Here is an 18118-nt window from a genome sequence, read left to right on the forward strand (position 1 = left end):
TTATTATTGTACATTGGCTTTATTTTCAGTCTGTTTCTAAGAGCTTGATCTGAATTGTGACATTGTCCTTTGAGCTGAACCTAATTTACACAATCATTCTACATTTAAAGGTTAAACACGTACTTCCTAATGACGTTTTTTTCTTAAAATCTACGTAAAACAGCATCACTTGATTTTTTTTTTTTTCTTTTTAACCTGTTAACTGTATCTGTGACATCTGTCTCATGAAACCAATTCTAGAATCAGTCTTGAGAATGTAGTCTAATTCAAGGGAAGTGTTATTCCTACCTTGGGACCCAACGTAAAGTCTATCCCACTGAAACCAGTTATATGAGACTTTCCTGGCCAGCAGAAGTACTGTCTGTTGACACAAGCCTTAACCCTTCCCCCAAGAGAGGAACTTGCTTTAAGCTTGATGTTAACAAGCACTCTGTTAATTTCTTCAGGATATATCTTGACAGTAATTCAGATTCTTGGAAATAACAGAGTAAATTGCTTAATACTGACCTGTTAAATGTAGAATTGCTTCAGAATTAGTGGTTAAATACCTTATTCACAGATGACCATCTGTAATTGGGATCTGAGCGGGTTTGAACTAACACCCACCTAATCCAACAGCATAGATCTGGGATCTCTCCAGGCAGGTTTGAGCAAGTTGTAGACACTATAGAGCCCCCTTCAGTCCAGCGCCTTGAGTATTATTTACAAGTGAATTATCTGATATTTGATACTTTTTTATTAACATTGGGATTTTTGTCTTGTACTTTATTCACTGTAACCTAGAAATCCAGTAAAACCGCCCTAATTTGTAATATCACGAGGAAAAGAGAATGCCACATAATTAAACATGAGTTTAAGTCACGAAGAATCTTAAGGTCCAGGTTTATGAGGTTATCAGGTGCAGGTAACACTAAGAACAAGACAAAGCGCGCTCTCCCCAGCGGAGAAACGCATACTTGTCTCAGCGCTCAGAGCTGCAGATCCAATTTGCTCTCCCGAAGAAGCCAGGTCTCCGCTACAGATAAGGGTTCTTTTGCGAGCCGTTTTCACAAGTACAAAGATAAATTTCAACCTACTGTTCTCTAAAATGAGAAGTGCTAAGAGAATTAATGATAGAAGCCTTTTTTTTCCTAAATACTATGAACCAAACTCAAAATTGGAATTTTGAGGCTTAATACAATTTTGCTATTTGTAGTGGATGAAGGTTGAGTCTTCCTGAAGTGTCCGGAGCTCTACTTTGTGCTCTACTAGTTAAATAAAGAGGACTATTTCAGTGTTTGAACATTAGTGGCCTCAAAGCACAGTTGGTTCCAAAGCCTTTGGGGCCTTCATATTCTTGGCTTAAGAACATAGCAGTGCTAAGTATCAGCTTATCTTCAGAACATTGACTTAATTGCTACATTAACTATATTCACATGCCTTCGGAGAACTCCATGTGTGTGATTTCAGATTTCATAGACCTGGAGGCATTTTATAGATCCTAAACATGCTAGGTTTTAATTCTTGGGTTTTCTTCAGTGCAGGGCTTTGGTTGGACAAGCATGACCAGTTCAAATTCATGGGGAACAGAAATTGTTTAGATGGCTGTGACTCTCCATCCCTCTCGCCCTTCTGAGCCCCTTCCGCCTTATTAGGAAGGAAGAGATGAGGTGCAGGTGTGCACACCTGCTAATCTTTATAAATGTGGTAGGTGTGCTCGGGATCATAGGTTGCCTTCAAGCAGGACATGGGTGGTTCTACCTGAGACCAAGAGTCTCTTATTGATTCTCCTTACTCAGATAAAGATTTTGATCATTTTCATGAAATAATTGCAAAGGTCATTTCAGCTACGTATTTACTACTCTGTTCTTGGAGGATTCGACCAAGTCACACTGTAAATGACTGAAATGACTTTTTTTTTTTAAATACCAATAGACTTTTGCTCTTAGCTATACACACTAAATTCTCACTACCTATTCCTGTGCTCCATGATGGTAAACAGAAACATGAGGAATCCTTAGAGTTACCAGGTGTTAGCTGTTGCAGACCTGCAAATTCCTGGGTTCCAAGGGTTTTTTGTTCCGTTTTTATTTTGCTTCAAATTTATTTGGGCCACTGGTACCTGCATGGCTCAGTTGGCTAAGGGTTTGCCTTCGCCTCAGGTCATGATCCTGGGGTCCTTGGATCGTGCCCCAAGTCAGGCACCCTGCTCAACCGGAAGTCTGCTTCTCCCTCTAACCCTCCTCCCTGCTTGTACTCTCTCTCTCTCTCAAATGAGTAAGTTTTAAAATAAATACATTTAACTGGGCCATTGATTATCTTAGGAAGATCATGAAAAATTGAGGAGTGATTATAAGAATTCTGAACCAAAATAGGTGGTTTTGCCACAATACTGTTGACTGGGTCATGGTTTCGGTAGCAAACATATAACCTTCCACATAATGTTCAGACTGCTGACTACTTTGTAAAACACCATTTTATTTCCAATTGCTGTAGATTCAAGGAAATTACTTGTATTCTTCAGAGTGTATAATTCCTTGCTACCTTTTCCTTTTTACTGTTAGGGTTTGCGTTTGGTTCCCACCCCACAAGATGCATTTAGCATGTATTGTTACCCATCCCTGGCTGGACCTGTCAGTGGAAGTGTGAGTACCGAGGAGGTGCACGGGTCCAGAACTTCTGAACCATGATTGGACATCTGTGACCCTCCAGCCCTGCTTGGCTTGGGCTGCGAGTTAGCCAAACCATTACCCCCTTTTTCCTTTGTAAAATTGAAAAAATCCTTAATAAAACCTGTGGTTAACAACGTGTTACGTGCCTTTATTGGGTGGCAGTGTCGGATTCCATTCTGGCTCTGCAGCTTTGATTTTCCTTTCTTTTTTTTCATTTCTTTTCTTTCATTATTTATTTGAGAGAGAGCATAAGCAGGGGGTGGGGGTAGAGGGAAAGAAGCCGACCCCGCTGAGCAGGAAGCCCATGATGCAGAACTTGATCTGAGGACCCTGGGATCATAACCTGAACCGAAGGCAGATGCGTAACCGACTGAGCCACCCAGACGTAGCAGCTTTGATTTCCCCAATTGAGCCGGTAGGTCACGGCCACTTCCTTAAGCTTTGGAGTGTAGGACACATACATAATGTTCACGGTTTCACACGTCAATTTAATACATTTCTCATGCCCCGCCACCTGGCCACGAGTCAGCGCTCAGAGGAATTCCTGGAACCCAAGTCCCGGCAGTCCCCGGGGAGGGCGAGAGGAAGAAGCCCAACGGCCTCGGAGCCGGCCGCCCTCCTCCGCGTGGAGGCAGCTCCTAGCAACGCGCCAGCCGCGAACAGAGGTTAACGGCCACGGCGCGGTACTCTGGGAAATGTAGCTTATCTCGGCGTTCCCTGTTCTCTTGATTCTGGTCAATGACCGGACCGAGGACTACAACTCCCAGCATGCCTCGCGCCACGGCTTTCTTTCGAACTCCGAGCGACTGAGAGATTGGTGTCCGCGGGGCTCCGGCGCGGGAGGTCAGAGCGAGTTGGGCTCGAGTGGGGTCCCGACCAGCATCTATGGCTAGTGGCTGCGCCTCCGCGGGGAATGGCGCGTAACCCGGGAGATTTCAGGGGCTGGGAGGAGAGGAGGCCGCGCTCGGGGTTGAGCGGGGATGGGCGCGCGGAGCGGGTGACGCAGGGAGGGCCGCGGAGTCTCCAGACCTAGGGGGTGACCGGAAGGGCCCTTGCTAAGGATTTTTCAATGCCTGGCACGGAGTTGGCGGAGCAGATACGATGACGCGGTGGTACTCTGTGGCACTTCTAGCCGTTGCAAACTTCTCAGAGATTCCCTGGTCTGGGAGGCTAGGACGAAATCCCTAGGAGATGGCAGAAGCTCTCGGATGTGATATGAGACAAAACGTGTTTGGACTTGTAGGTCGTGCAAATTGCCATTACAAAGAAAGAGAAACACAAACATTCAGAGTGGCCCCTGTGAATAATCCCAGATGAATTTTGCATTCTGTTAACAGGACCTGCAACACCGACAAATAGAGATGACCCCCTCTGACTCCTTTCTTCCAAGGCATGGGAAGGTCGGTCTTGGTAATGCTCAGGAGGGGTAATGCTCAGAGAGTGACAATCTGAGTCAAACACTTCGCTGTTAATGGATTAAATCAGATTTACAGTTAGCGTGAAGGGAAAAATTTCCACCGTTGGTGAAAATAGTTTCAAAGAGTAAAACCAGTGCTCACATCGACTCCTTGTGCTGAATGCACAAATGTAGTCATGGGTGTTGCCTGGGAATGCTTATTGGCCATAGTGCCAGGCACCCACCTCCTTTCTGAGATGGGTACCTACCATCTCTTGCATCCTCTTTCAGGAGAAGAGATGAGGACCACTGCACTTTGTGTGAGTCATCTTCAGGCCTCAGAAAGCTCCTTAAATCACCCAGAGCACTTTGCTTCTCATCTAAGTAGCTCTCCCTATAAGGAATTTTTAATTTATGGAACTAGATTTTAACCTCTTGAATGGGTAAAGTGAGAGAAACCTTGATGGGCCTTGGACCCAAGCACTGTGAAAGCTACATCATTTTTAAGCAACCACTTGAATTTTCCTCATTAGGGAGGATGAGCCTGATGTGGGCAGAATTCAAATGAGTCGGACAGCGCTGTGAACCAGCTACAGGCAGCTCCCAGAGCCTTGAGATGGTAGGCAGAATGCAGACTCTTACCCCTGCTTCCACCCCCCAGATCTTGACTGCCTGGAGAACTTTAGGGTTTGGGTGACAAGGACCAGGATATGGTCCCCAGAGACCAGGTAGAATTGATACCAAACTTATTAAGAGATGAGCAAGCCTTCTGAGCCTCTGGATGGCCAGCCAGAAGCATTTTTAAGTGTCCCTTGTTGGTGTTGAGAAGTCAGGGACGCAGAAGAGGGGAAAACCTTCCCAGTCGTGTTACATCCTGCCTGGGAGGGTTCACATGTGGCATCGGAAATCAGGGAAAAGGAGAGACTTCTGCCCACCGAATGGCACCCACAGTGGTGTCCATTGCTGGTTAGTGGCGGCTGCTTCCATGCTCTGAATGAGTCTATTCTCAGAAACCCTGGGAAAGTATAAAGAGCTTCTGTCTCTAAATGCCATTGCTGCTCCTTTTCCTCTGGTGACTTGGCAAAAGGCAAAACAATTTATTCTGTATTCTTGGTTTCAGCCACGTTCACTGTTTTGATTTTGTTAATGTGATTTGTTTTTCCAATGGTAGGCACCAAAAACCAAGAAGGGATTGAAAGGTAAGTGGAAAAAATAGAACATCACCCTTAAGGCAAAAATAATTCCCCACCTTTCATCCAAAAATAACATAGACGTGTCTGTATCTAAATGTTCTTGACATGAGTCTTGCCGGTTTCCCCATAATTGCACAGGAAAGCATTGGTCTTTATGGGGGACTCCCTGTGGTGCCTATTGGCCCTCAGAGTAATCCAGAAATAAATGGACAGGGGTGGGGCTTGGGGAAAAAGTCCCTCCTGTCAAGCTCTGTATTGGAAAGTATACAGTTGGCATTAAGGGCGGTAAAGGCACTTCAGCTGGGTACAAGAACTAGTTCAGTACGTGTACGTTGGGTTTCCCCCCACATACCCCCTCGGAAAGTGGCCAAGGGGGTGTGCCCCCAGACCAGTGCTGGGGGAGGGGGAGATCTCAGACGGAAGCGCACGAGGAAGCTGTTGGCGTGAAAGAGGCTTATGTGTGCCTAGAAATCTTGGACGCTTTTCCCAAAGAGGCACACGGGGCTTTATTCAGAGTCTGTTGGCCAGTGTGTCCTGTAGAATGCAGGCTCTCCTGAAAATGCTCGCCATCATCCTTTGAGGGAGTTCTTTTCGATTTCTACCCTGGGGTCCTTCAACAAGGCATTGTGATCTGTTGTCAGAGAGTTAGGAAACATCTCGTGGCCGTTGAAGAGAGAGCTGGGTCCCCGGCCCCAGCATCTGAGCCCTCTGGTGGTGAAGAGTCTGGAATTGGGACGAGGTCTCAAGACGTGAGGCTTCTTAAGGACATCGTTTTCTCCTGAAGTCTTGACCATTCCTTTTCTATTTGTTCTAGGCTCCATTGATGATGTCCTTGGTGACCTCTTAGGGGATGACAGTAAGTGCCCCTTTTGCAGAACCCCCTGTTTTTAGCTTGTTCTTTTTTTTTTTTTTTTAAGATTTATCTATTTGAGAGCGAGAGAGTGGGGGGGAGGGTAGCAGAGGGAGAGGAAGAGAGAGAATCCCAAGCAGACCCCCCACACACACTGAGCACGGAGCCTGCGGCAGGGCTCTATCTCATGACCCCAAGATCATGACCTGAACGGAAATCAAGAGTCGAACGCTTCACCAACTGAGCCACCCAGGCGCCCCTCTTTTTTTTTTTTTTTAATTGAAATCTTATTCACAGAAAATTCACTCTTTTCAAGTGTACAATTCACTGGTTTTTAGTGTGTTCCCAAAGTTACGTAATTATCACCACAATCTAACTCCAGAGCACTTTCATAAAGAAACTCCACGTCCATTAGCAGTCACTCCTACTCTCCCTTCCCCCCAACCCTACACAGCCACTTACTCACTTTCCTTCCCTGTGGGTTTGCCTGTTCCAGACCTGTTGTATAAAATGGAATCACATCGTGCTTGCCTTTTGCATCTGGCTTTGTTCGCCCACACTGAGCCGTTCCCGTTTGCAGTCCTCCCTATGGCTGGACGGTGTTCCAGTGTGTGGATGGACCGTGTTTTGCTGGTCCACCCATCGTGGGTGGTGGACACCACGTTGGGGCGGGGCTAGGATGAATGATGCGCTTAGGAACACCCAGGTACACGTTTTTGTGTGGCCATATGTTTTCAGTTCTTTGGGGGCGTATCCTAAGGAAGGGAACTGCTTACATGGTAACTGTGTTTAACTCGTCGAGGCACCACCAGACTGTTTCCCACGGCAGCCGCGCCATTTTGCATTCCCGCCAGCAGCATGTGAGGGTTCTAGTTTCTCCACATCCCTGCGAACACTTGCTAATTTTCTGTCTTTTTGGTTATGCTCATCTTAGCCCTATACAGTTACATCTCATTGTGCGGGTTTTTTTTTTCATCTTTTTAAATTTAAATTCAATGAATTAACAGAGTATTTTTCACGTAGAGGTGGAGTTGAGTGACTCATCAGTCTTATGTAACACCCAGTGCTCATTCCATCACGCGCTCCCCTTAATGCCCGTTACCCTGTTACCCCTTCCCCCCACCCCCCTCCCCTCTCATGGTGTTGGTATTTATTTATTTGACAGAGAGGCAGTGAGAGAGGGAACACAAGCAGGGGAAGTGGGAGAGGGAGAACCAGGCTTCCCGCCGAGCAGGGAGCCTGATGCGGGGCTCGATGCCAGAACGCTGGGATCATGACCCGAGCCGAAGGCAGACGCTTAACGACTGCGCCACCCAGGCGCCCCTCTCATGGTGGTTTTAACGTGCATTTCCCTAATGACTAATGACATTGAACATCTTTTTCATGGGTTTATTGGCCATTTGTGTATCTTCTTTGGAGAAAGGTCTCTTCGGATCCTTTTTTTAAATTGGGTTGTCTTTTTACGATTGAGTTGTAAGAGTTTCTTATATATTCCGGATATCGTGTGTGCCCACCTCTGCCGTCTTGAAAAGCAGGGCTTCAGGGGCCATGGAGAGCTCACTGAGGGCAGCCAGGCTGAGGCTCCCCCGACCTGGCCCAGAAGAACCCACGGAGCCCAAGCCTTGTGTTCCAGCCGAGAGCTCTGGGGGGTGGAAGTGCATCGTTCTTCCTGTGCTTTATGGGGTGCAGTGGGGTTGGGCTCTTCATTTGGCCTCAGTTGGCATTTAGGGTGAACTTCCTGGGAGAAGGTTTTTCTGGGAGTGCTTGGTGGGGAACTTCCAGTCTTTTTCATCTGACTCCAGTTCACCTGCCAAATGGTATCATTTCTGTTCTCTTTTTTTCCAGTGACACTACCTGAAGAGCCTGTTAAACTAGCTTCGAGTGCCCGAGACGCCACAGCTGTTGCCCAGGCGCTGCCTTCTTCCAGGGCTAGAACGAAGTGAGAGCGGGACTGGCCTGCGTGACTGTCACCCCTTCAGTCCAGATGCTGTTGCCTCCTCACCCTCCTGCTTTTCTCCCACTTGTTGTGCACCCCGCTGCTTCTGTCCCTTACTCCTCCCTTTCCTCCCTTCCCTCCGTTAAAGGACCCTGAGGAGTGGGAGGCTAACTGACCGGGGTCGGGAGTCCTGGCTGCCAGTCCCGCCCATGACACTTACTGTGTGATCGTGGGTGATTCCTGAACCTCTGGGCCCTCAGTGTTCTCACCCCCAGAATAAGAGAATTGGCCTGGATCAGGGGCTTTCAGGTCGTTCTTCCAAAGTGCTCCTGACAATGGAGGGATAGGAGCGAGTTTTGTGAGCTGTCCACCCTCCACCTTCATCTTAGCCGACGCAGTTCTGTTTCTCTCCCTCTCTCTCTCTCTTTTTTTTTTTTTTTTTGAAGATTTTATTTATTTGTCAGAGAGAGAGCACACACGGGGGAGCAGCAGGCAGGGGGAGAAGCAGGCTCCCTGCCAAGCAAGGAGCACAATGTGGGACTCGATCCCAGGACCTAGGATCATGACCTGAGCCGAAGGCAGATGTTTAACTGACTGAGCCACCCAGGAGCCCCTCCGTTTTTCTCTCTTATCTGTTGTTTTTAACTGTTGTTTTCCCATCTCGTGGCTTTTTTTTTTTTTTTTTTTGAAGTACAGTTGATACCCAGCGTGAAAATAGTCTCGAGCGTACCACATAGCGATTGGACAGGTCTATACGCTGTGCTCGTCACAGGTGTTTAGCAGATTGGTTTTAAAGGGGCTCTACCGCTTTAGAAAAATGGAAAATCTCTGCATTCGGTGGCCTGTGAAATTTCTTTAAGCAACTCTGTCGCGTTCTCCTGGAGCAGCCCCCAGGTTCAGCGGGGCTCTCTGAGCCGCCTTCCTTTCTCAGAATCAGTCAGTACCCCGGCGATGCAAGTGGGTGCTGATTGCGCCTCTTTGCAGGTCCCTCCTGGAAGACCGTGCCTTCAGCACCACGGCGGGCCTCCTGGGACCTGATGCCGAGGTGAGCCTGGCCCACGCTACTCCCCACCCTCTCTACTTATCCCCAGAAGCAATGAACTGGGGGTGACAGCTGGGAGGTTGCTCACACAAAGGTTTAGAAGTTTCTGCAAAGCCGGTGTGTTCTCAAAATAATACCCAAGGGCTGCCAAGCGGACCCACATGTGAACCCAACAGGCTTTTCCTTCCTACCAGTGAGATGAGCTAGAAAGCAGAGCTCCCAGCAAGTGTTGGATCTCGGATCTTGCCCCTTACAACTGTGTTTCCCGTAATCTCCCCGGCTATCCGGTTACACAGTTGGGAAGTGGCATAGTGATGCCCTGTGATGGAGGGATTCTTTCCAGTGAGGAGGGGCAGAAAGTGGCACCTCTTTCTGGGTCTCCACACCTGGGCAGGTTTGACTTCTGAGGACACTTCTGTCCCAGGGGAAGGCAGGACCTCCTGCTGGTGCCCCACTGGCCGAGCTCTGCCCCTGCTGAGCCGTCTGCCCTCACAGTAGCAAGGCAACAGGAGCCAGAGCTTTATGCGGCCTCGGCCAACGTGTGTCCTTGCTCTTCCGTGGACTTAGGTGTCAGACGTCTCCGATGCAGACCCGCAGACTTTGCTTCAGGCGATGAAGGTACCGAACTGGCTTGCACAGTTCTGGGAGTGGGGCGGGGGGCGGGGTGGGGGGCAGGCGGTAGGAACGTTCTGTGCCAAGCCTTCCTTCTCCCTCACATTTTTCCCTTTACAATTTGTGTTCCTGAGCCCTTCCTAGTCAAAATGGAGCTCATCCGTGAGCTGCTGCCCTTTGAGTGTCTCTGGATAGAAATCCATTTTCCTGCTGTCTAGAGATTCGTCCACCAGGAGACACAGTCCTGTACCAAGCCCCTCGTGCACTGGGGCTGGCTCCCACCCAGAGACACCACCCCCATTGGGGGAGAGAAGGAGAGATTCTCCTCTAAGGCTCCTTCTTAAGTGTTCTTTGTGTTTCTCTCCACATTCCCTGCCAAGGCCCCTTCAGTCCAGTTGTGCTCTCATTGGATCAAGCGCCAAGCTAAGCTTGGGAATGGAATTTTAAGACGTAAATTCTGTACAGTTTTTAAGATAATCCCCCAGGGCTCAGGTGGTCTAGCCAGGGTCTGACACCTTAGGTCACCTTGGCTTTCCCACCCGTCCGTCCCGCAGCCCCGTCCCGCCTGACGTCCTGCCTCTCGTCCCTCTTGCTAACCTAGGGTCCCAGGCCAAGGCCAAGCGCTTGCTTTCAGCCTTGGGGGGAAGGGAGGGCTAAAAAATTGGAGTCTGTCCCTTTCTTGGCTCCATATTCAGCCTCTTTAACCTCATCTTGAAATCACTCTTGCCCAGGGCCTGCCCACTGGCAGCCCTGGCCACAGCCCTCCAGTCCTCTGACTCAGCTGCTGGTGGTGACTTCGAGTCTCACTCCAGAACCATGAGCTGGGTCCCTACCCCCCAGCTCACTCTGCTTCCCCGTGATCCAGTTTTCCTTCCCAACTCCTCTTTTTCCTGCATAGTTTCCCCTTTTCCCTGTGTTCCTCACACCTCTGCCCCTGGGGTGCCAAGCGTCCTCCCGGAGAAAGTCTTCCTCCCCTTATGGGAGTCAGCATGTGGCGAGTCTGTGCGGGGGGCGGTGGTGGCGGAGGCCCTGACTGCCTTCCTCTGCTGGCCGGGTACCTGGCCCCTTCTCACAGCCTGGCGGCAGTCCCTCTGGGAGTCTTCAGTCCCGGGGTCCTGCTGTTTGGTTCCCACCGTAAAGAGAGTTCCATCCACTGCTTACTAGGCCTGTGAGAGAAGCTGGGGCCAACAGGTGCTAGTAGGGGGTGTGGAGGTGCCCCCTGAGACGGGGCTTACCTGAGACTGAGCTGGTGAAGACCTTGTGCTTCGGCCTGGCCTCTCACCAGTTCTGTAACTCAGGGTCAGTTCCCCAACCAGGTCCCCATTTGTCCCCCCACGGAATGTGGAGGCCGTATCACCACCAGGCTGCTCAGAGCACAGGGCCACACGGTACCCCGGCTGAGCACCGGTGAGGATTCCTCCCTCCCTCCCGCTTTTCCAGGATCTGGACGACATGGATGCCGATCTCTTTGGTCTGAAGAGGTCTAATCTGGCCTCTGACAAAAGAGCTGCCAGGGGTCCTGGGAAAGAAGAACTGCCTCGTCATCCCAAACCCGCCGGCACGCTGACAGCCAGGGAGAAAGGTGAGCGTGGGTGTGCCTGGGATCTAGGGACGCTCTGGGCATAGGAGGGCACGCAGCTCTCATTCCCGTGGGCTTTCTCTGTGGTTGGGGAGGGGGCGGCTTCCTCCCTTCCCAGTGTGCTTCCAGGCCCTCTAGGTGCAACATGGCCAACTCCATGGGAGGTAAGTTGGGGAGTTTGTTGGGAGCCTGTGTGCCTCCCAAGTCCATGACTCTGTTTGGAGTGACCTGTGACTGGGGGACAGGAAGTGGCTCCAGACCACATTTCCCCGGCAGAAGCCTGTGTGAGAACCAGCGAAGTGTCGACCCAGCCCACCGCCGTCTCCACACCCATGAGCCCTCAGCCCCCCACAGAGAAGGGCACGCCGTCCCAGGGTCCCCGTCATGGTGTGGCAGGACCGTGGCTGGGAGAGGGCCAGGCCTATGACCTTGCCTTCTGTTTGCTTCTTACAGGGGACGCCATTCCCGCCAAGAAGCCCCCTCCCTCTCCCAGCAGCTTTGGGCATCAGGACAGAAAGTTTTCCTTCGAAGGTACCACAGGCCCCGTGGTCATGCTTCCGGGGCACTTTGGTTTTGAGAGTGGAGGAGCCTGGGTGGTGCTCACGTGCTTGCCCGGCGGCAGGTTGCCATGTGTGTCGGAGGAGGAGCAGACAGCCGGGGCCACCGGTTCAGCTCCTCAGGAAGTCAGGGAGGGACTGATGGGGTTGTATTGGGGGGAGATTTGGGTCACGTATTTGCCAGACTTTGAAGCCAGACATCAACCTGAAGGTTTTATAAAGCGTAAGAACTCCCCTCCCTTTTCCAAATGCACACGAATGTTTTACTTCGCTTCTGATGCCTGGGGGATGTTTCCAGAAGGCTGTGCAGACAGCAGAGCCTCGGGGCACACAGGCAGGCCCCGGGCCGCTCCCTGGCTCCCTGCCGAGGCTGATGTGTGTCCTCTGGGCGCTGAGTGGCTGTTCATGTATTAGAGCAGCTAGAAATCCCCCCTGGAGTGATCGGCCCCCAACACAGTGCGAGGCTTGTTTTCCAGAAGAAAGGGTGCAGACTGATCTGTGCTTTCCTTCTGGCCATGAGACTTGGAAGACCCATTGGCAGGACTTCTGTCCGACAATGAGGAAGGAATCACCAAGAAGCCCCCTGGGGCAGAGAGTAAAATGGCTTCCGAAAAGAGCCCAGCCCCCGTCAGAGATCAAGGTAAGGAGGGTGGGCTTGTTGCTTGTCCTGGGCAGGTAGAGTTGGCTCAACCAGAGACTCTACCGGGCCGGGACCACAGGTCTCAGATCCCAGACCAAGAGATTATCAGTGTCTCTGAACAGGGAGGTGGGACGCATGAGCCTGCGGTGGGGCGGGGGCGTCGGTCCTGTGTGCAGACCAGACACATGGGATGCCTGCAGCCACACCCAGAGGTCCGGGTCTCAGAGAAGCGCCCCCCTTCAGACACCAGGGTTGAGGGCATGGTGGGCTGTGGGCACTGTGCCCTGTGTTCTGTCCTCTAGGTCCATCTATTCCGCTAACTCCTGGGGACACCCCGGTCCGAAAGAAAGAAGAAGTGCTATTTGATGAGGAGGACGACATTGTGGCCACCCTGGGGTTTGCAGACAGCCCCACAGCAGAAAGGAGGCAGACGGGTGACCAGTAAGGGTCCTTAGGAACAGAGGAACCCTGCACGTAGAGCTGCCTCAGGCCCAGGGAAAAGCCGGAGGGCCGGCACGGTGCAGGCCCCCAGGCACACCCGCGTTGACGTGTACCTGTGTGTGTCCTGTCCTGCAGGGAAGGGCCCCGTCCTGCTCGCTCCAGGCTGGATGAGCTGCTGGGTCGGGGCACTGCCACCAAACTCCTGGCCCGCCCGGGCACTGGGGAGCACAGGGAATTCAAGCTGGACAAGAAGTACCAGAGGCCCCAGGGTGAGCAACCTTGCAGGGCAGGGGAGGCAAGGTGGGGGGCTCCCAGACCACACTTGTACCACAACCCATAACGAGAAATAAGCTTACATCGCAACACATGTTATCATAACTGAGACAAAAGCGTCACGGAATGATAATTACCACGTTCAGTATTCTGTTATTTTTTATTTATACACTATCTGAGTTATAAATACGTTGGTTGTGACTCATGAAATTGGTTTCTTGACCTGCGGATAGGTAGCAGGTCACAGTGTGAGAAAGATCGCTCTAGACCAATGTTTCTCGAAGTGTCGGCCCACGGGCTGTCTGTTAAGAATCATTCTCATGGCACAGGCAGCCCAGCGGGCCTCATCTGAAGGGTGCCTGGGGCAGGACGCCGCCGGTGCCTTGTTCACGGCTCCCAGGTGATGCCCGGCGTGCGGGATGCTGAGACCTCGAGCTCATAACCAGTGCCGCACCCCTGCCTCCCGTACAGCAGCTTCACCTCTGCTCACTTGCTGACATGACAAGCTACCAGTTCAGTTTTTTTAAACAGAGGTCTGCAGCCACAGAAGCGTCTGATTGCCTTGCTCGAGATCACAGGCTTCTTCATTTTACAGACAAGGAAGATCCCTGGGGTGATGAGGACTTCACCTTTGGGGCCTATCAGCCCACCGTGGGCTCCTGCGAGGGCCGCCAGTCCCGCCGGCAGTCGGTCAGGTAAGCGGGGCCTGCGGGGAGCGTGACCTTGGGGACAGGTGCCTACCAGGAAGGAGGAGGTGGCCCAGCCTCCCCCTCCCGCCCACAGTCTTGTTGAGGACCACGGCGTACGAGGCCCGGGGTGGCACCCTGCAGGTGCCAAAGGAGGAGGGGCGTTGCCCAGTCCTGCCCATCCAGGCCCATTTGCTTCCGGCCTCCTTGGAAGGAAAAGGAGAAGGTGCCCCAACACCGCCTGGAACCCTTAAAGCCATAAACATCTGAGGTCAGCCAATCTCCCTGAGGAATGTTCAGTCCCAGGGTAGCGAGACCGCGAACAGTGGCTTCTCACGCCCCGCTCCCAGGACCAGCCCTGGGGTCCACCGTGACGCCTGGCCGCGGTCTCATCCCTGTGTGTGGCAAAACATTACGTTAGTGGGGAGACTTTTTTGAATTTGGAGTTTTTCTCCCAGGATACATTTTCCACTTTATATCTGGAAATAATTTCAAACTGACAGTAAAGTTGTAAGAATGGCACAAAGCACTCCCTCCCGCGCCTCGGCCAGAGTCAGCAGTGGTTGATACTGTGCCATGTTGGCTAACCCTACACACACGTTGACATTTCTCCCAGTCCCAGTATGTTCTTAGACCTTGGAACCTGCTGCCAGGGGCCAGTAACGCTTCTAGACAGTGGCCAAACAAACAGGTGACATTGTCGATGGAAAACCTAAAACCACTTGATCTAACTCATTTTTCTCTGGACGTGCTTCCCCATGGTTGTCACTTGGTGCTGCTTGCTACGGATAGAATTGTCCCCTGTTCACGTGATGGAATTCAAGACGTCTGTGTTCGAGGGCGTTCTACTAACAGCTCTCAGCTGGCTGCTGCTCTGCCGCCCGAGCTGGTGTGGGCACTGTGCTCGCTGGGCATCGGGCTGGCTGCGCAGAGCCCCAGGCACCTCTAACTCCTTAATGTGGGCCTCAGAGTCACCCCCGAGCCGTGGAGGGAAAGGCTGGTCAGGGGGCTCTTAGGATGGACTGCTTGCCCTGCCTTAGACCCCCCTCCTCTCTGTCTTGAAGTAGGTTCTTAGCAGAAGATGGCACAGACACCAAGGGGGAACCAGGCTCCAAACCAAGCACTCCAGCGGCCTCCAGCCCCATCCACCCCAGGAAGGGAGGAGCTGACTGGTTGGGCCTCAAGGATGACGACCTGTTCCCTCCCTCTCCCACCAGAGAGGCTCAGAGGGGAGGCTCAGCGCTCTCCACTCCTTCCGTGCTCCCTCCCAGGAGCCAGCCCTCAGCCCCAGGCCGGCACTCGGCCCCAGGCGGACTGCCCTCCTCCTCTTTGGGGCCAAAGCCACCAGCTGAGGGGGCAGGTTTCCCTGCCAAAGCCAGCCAGCCTTCCCAGCTGGGAGCGTCTGAGGAGAAAGAGGAAGAGGATTGGCTGAGCCAGGCCTTGTCTCGGAAGAAGTCCCAAGGTCTGGCCAGAGAGGAGCACACTGAGGCCTCTAAGGGCCAGAATCTGGTGGGGGCAGTAGGCAGTGCCCCTTCCAGCAGGTACAGGCTTGGGCTGCTATCTAGGGGAGGGAGGGCTGGGCAGGGGCGTGGGGGGGCCAACCTTGCCCATCTTGGTGTCTCAGTCAGGAGTGCCGGCCTCTTGGCTGTGCCTCTGCCTCTCTGGACACTACAGAGAGAGCGTCTGGCTCCCCATCCTTGCCTGCGTGCAGACCAGAGGGGGTCAGGAGGCTGTCAACACTCACGCCCTAACTGTCATGTGGACAAGGGCTGACTTGATCAGGCGGGGACAGAGGGTACCCTGATGTGACAAAGGCACAGCCATCCTGGTGCCTCTGAGCAAGGGCCCTGCCCACAGTGCCCTTGGGGTCCCGAAAGACCCAGTGTCCAAATTATTGGTGCCTCTGCTGGCCTGAGCTAAGGGACATGACACGTGCTCGTGCTTCAGGGGAGTGTCAGAGAAGACAGTGGCTAAGGGGCAATTCCTGGGGAATGTCACCGAGTGGGACAGGACAGCGAGTGACCTCTGAGCAGCGGCAAATCCTGTGGGACAGGACAGCGAGTGACCTCTGAGGGCAAGAGGGCAAGACTGGGATCTTCCAGAGGAAGTGGCAAGATGGCGTGTGGCCAGAGCGAGGAAGAGGTGAAGCAGGCAATTGTGTGACAGTCCAGGGACATAACCCAGCCCCAGGGTTGGTGTGAACGAGGCAGGTAGCTTTGACCTCCGTCTGAAACGAAGGGAAAAGCTTCCCTTTGGCCCCGAGAGCTAACCAAGGTGGGTGGAAACCACGGCAGGAGGAGAGGAGCCCAGTGGGAGCTGGGTGGCAGGACAGTGAACAGAGCCCCAGGCTAACTCAGCAAAGTTGTGTGTGCCAGAACAAGGCCTTGAACTTGAACTTAACTCTGGTGTCTCTAACGTGTGCGTTGTTTTCCTCGGACCATCAACAGATGGTCAGCGCCCGTCCACTGTGCCCTAGAGGGCCCTGGGGCCAAGAAGGGGTACTGGAAGGCCAGGGGCTCAGACTTGGGAGGAGAATTCCCAAGATGGGATGATGGAACAAGAGAGGCGCTGAGGGGACGAGTGGCCAACAGCTTCATGCTCAGACTTGTCCCCACCCAGCCACGTCCAGCCTAAATGGAACCTTCTGCCACATTTGCTGTAACATTTACTTCCTCAGCCAACCTGTTCCCAGCACTCAAGGGTTCGAGCAAGCAGCTGCTGGAGGGCCCTCAGGAACAGCGGCAAAGAAGCCACCAATAAGGCCTGCCACCTCGGGGTAGGTCCGCAGGGGGCTGGGGGTGTGAGAGGCTGGGTTGGTCCTGCATGGGCCTCCTACCTTAGAGATGATGGGCAGCCATGCTGGGCTCTGACTTGGTTGGTTTGGCATACGGTATCTGCTACCTTGTATCGGGCCCGCTGACTAAGGGGACCCGAAGCCGGGCCCCGTCTCCTTTACCCAACCAAGACCTCACTCTTAGTAAACTGCCAGCCACCAGGCCTTTCCAGTCCACTCTCTGAACCTGTTTGCCTTCACTGCCCGTGCCAGCCCTCTTCTTGTCTCCCTGTCTTCTACACAGTAGGCTGTTCACCTTGACCACTGACCCCCCCAAATCTCTATGTCCTTAGGTCCCCTGTGACTTGGAACCAGACTGCCTTGACCCTCCCTGGAGGTGACCCAAAGAGGGGAACAGCCCTCGGAGACCTCTCCAGCATTGGTTTGTTTTCTGCTTTGTTTAGTGCTTTACTTCTGGGTGGGGAAGAGGCACTTTGAGCTTCCTTTAGGGTCCGGGAAGACAAGTAGAGCTGGACTCACACACGCACACACGCACACGAGTCGGGAAGACAAGTAGAGCTGGACTCACACACACGCGCACACACGCACACGCGACCTCCGGGCCTCTGTGGGCCTCCTGCTCATTTCTCTGCTGTTGATTTTCAGAGCCCGCAGCTTGTTTCCCGAGCTCCCAGGAACCCTCAGGGCCTCCTGTGCCGGTCCAGGTAGGCAGGGCGGACCGGCAGGAACAGGCCTCCGGCCGTAGCGCAGCTCCCGTGCCCAGAGGCAGCGGCTGTGGTTTGAGCCGACAGCCTGCGGGGAATCGTGTGTCAGGAGATCTGACGGCACTCCCCCAGTGCTTCCCTCAACCTCTAGCCTCGCCGCTCTCCGGCAGCGCTGGCCGCTACTTTGCCAACTGCAGGAGAGAGGTCGATGTGGCATCCGTGCGGGGACAGCCAGGAATACTCCAGTCAGAAAGCAGGGCTGCGGGTGTCCCGTTGTTCCATCTAGAAGGCCGCCTCCATGGCTGCCATCCTCCCGCCGCTGCTCCACCTGCTTCCCAGGTGTGGGAAGTGGTCACCTCTGAGCCCGGCCGTGAGGAGACCCCAGAGACCTATCCCCAGGAACCCAGAAGCACCTCCGGAGGTGGTGGGTGGTGGGCAACCTTCAGGAAGTAGAGAGGCGCTCAACATCTGGCCTTAGGGCCTGGCAGAAGGAAGCCTCTGTCATCGCTGAGACGCTGCTGGGGCTCAGCTGCTTGTCTAGGAACCTGGAACACCTGCTGGGGAGGACGTTGTGCTGAGGGAGGAGGAGAGGGACGATGACCGCACAACTCCAAGGCCTCGGCCTCCCGGTGTCACGTCTCTGTCCTCATCGGCAGCCACAGATGAGGCGCAGGGCCTGGGATGGCCAGAGGTAGCTGAGCTCAGCTGAGTCCCTGTCCCCCCCCCCCCCCCCCCCCCCCCCCCCCCCCCCCCCCCCCCCCCCC

General features: G+C 53.2%; 1 protein-coding gene across 1 annotated transcript in view; it reads left to right on the forward strand.

The window, feature by feature from the left end:
* The first annotated feature begins 4401 nt into the window (after nt 1–4401).
* Nucleotides 4402–18118, forward strand: part of FBF1 (Fas binding factor 1) — a 20696-nt gene continuing 6979 nt past the window's right edge. Inside the window, exons 1-16 of the mRNA XM_040640204.1 lie at nt 4402–4666; nt 5219–5246; nt 6055–6096; nt 7936–8029; nt 9011–9071; nt 9636–9686; nt 11121–11238; nt 11713–11790; nt 12337–12456; nt 12759–12897; nt 13033–13166; nt 13766–13865; nt 14921–15397; nt 16534–16632; nt 16983–17071; nt 17296–17354. Of these exons, the coding sequence (XP_040496138.1) occupies nt 4664–4666; nt 5219–5246; nt 6055–6096; nt 7936–8029; nt 9011–9071; nt 9636–9686; nt 11121–11238; nt 11713–11790; nt 12337–12456; nt 12759–12897; nt 13033–13166; nt 13766–13865; nt 14921–15397; nt 16534–16632; nt 16983–17071; nt 17296–17354 (1692 nt within the window). The 5' untranslated portion in view covers nt 4402–4663. The remainder of the gene's footprint in view (nt 4667–5218; nt 5247–6054; nt 6097–7935; nt 8030–9010; nt 9072–9635; nt 9687–11120; nt 11239–11712; nt 11791–12336; nt 12457–12758; nt 12898–13032; nt 13167–13765; nt 13866–14920; nt 15398–16533; nt 16633–16982; nt 17072–17295; nt 17355–18118) is intronic.

This window comes from Ursus maritimus, unplaced genomic scaffold (genome assembly GCF_017311325.1).
Source record: "Ursus maritimus isolate PB19 unplaced genomic scaffold, ASM1731132v1 scaffold_24, whole genome shotgun sequence".
Classification (NCBI taxonomy): Eukaryota; Metazoa; Chordata; class Mammalia; order Carnivora; family Ursidae; genus Ursus; species Ursus maritimus.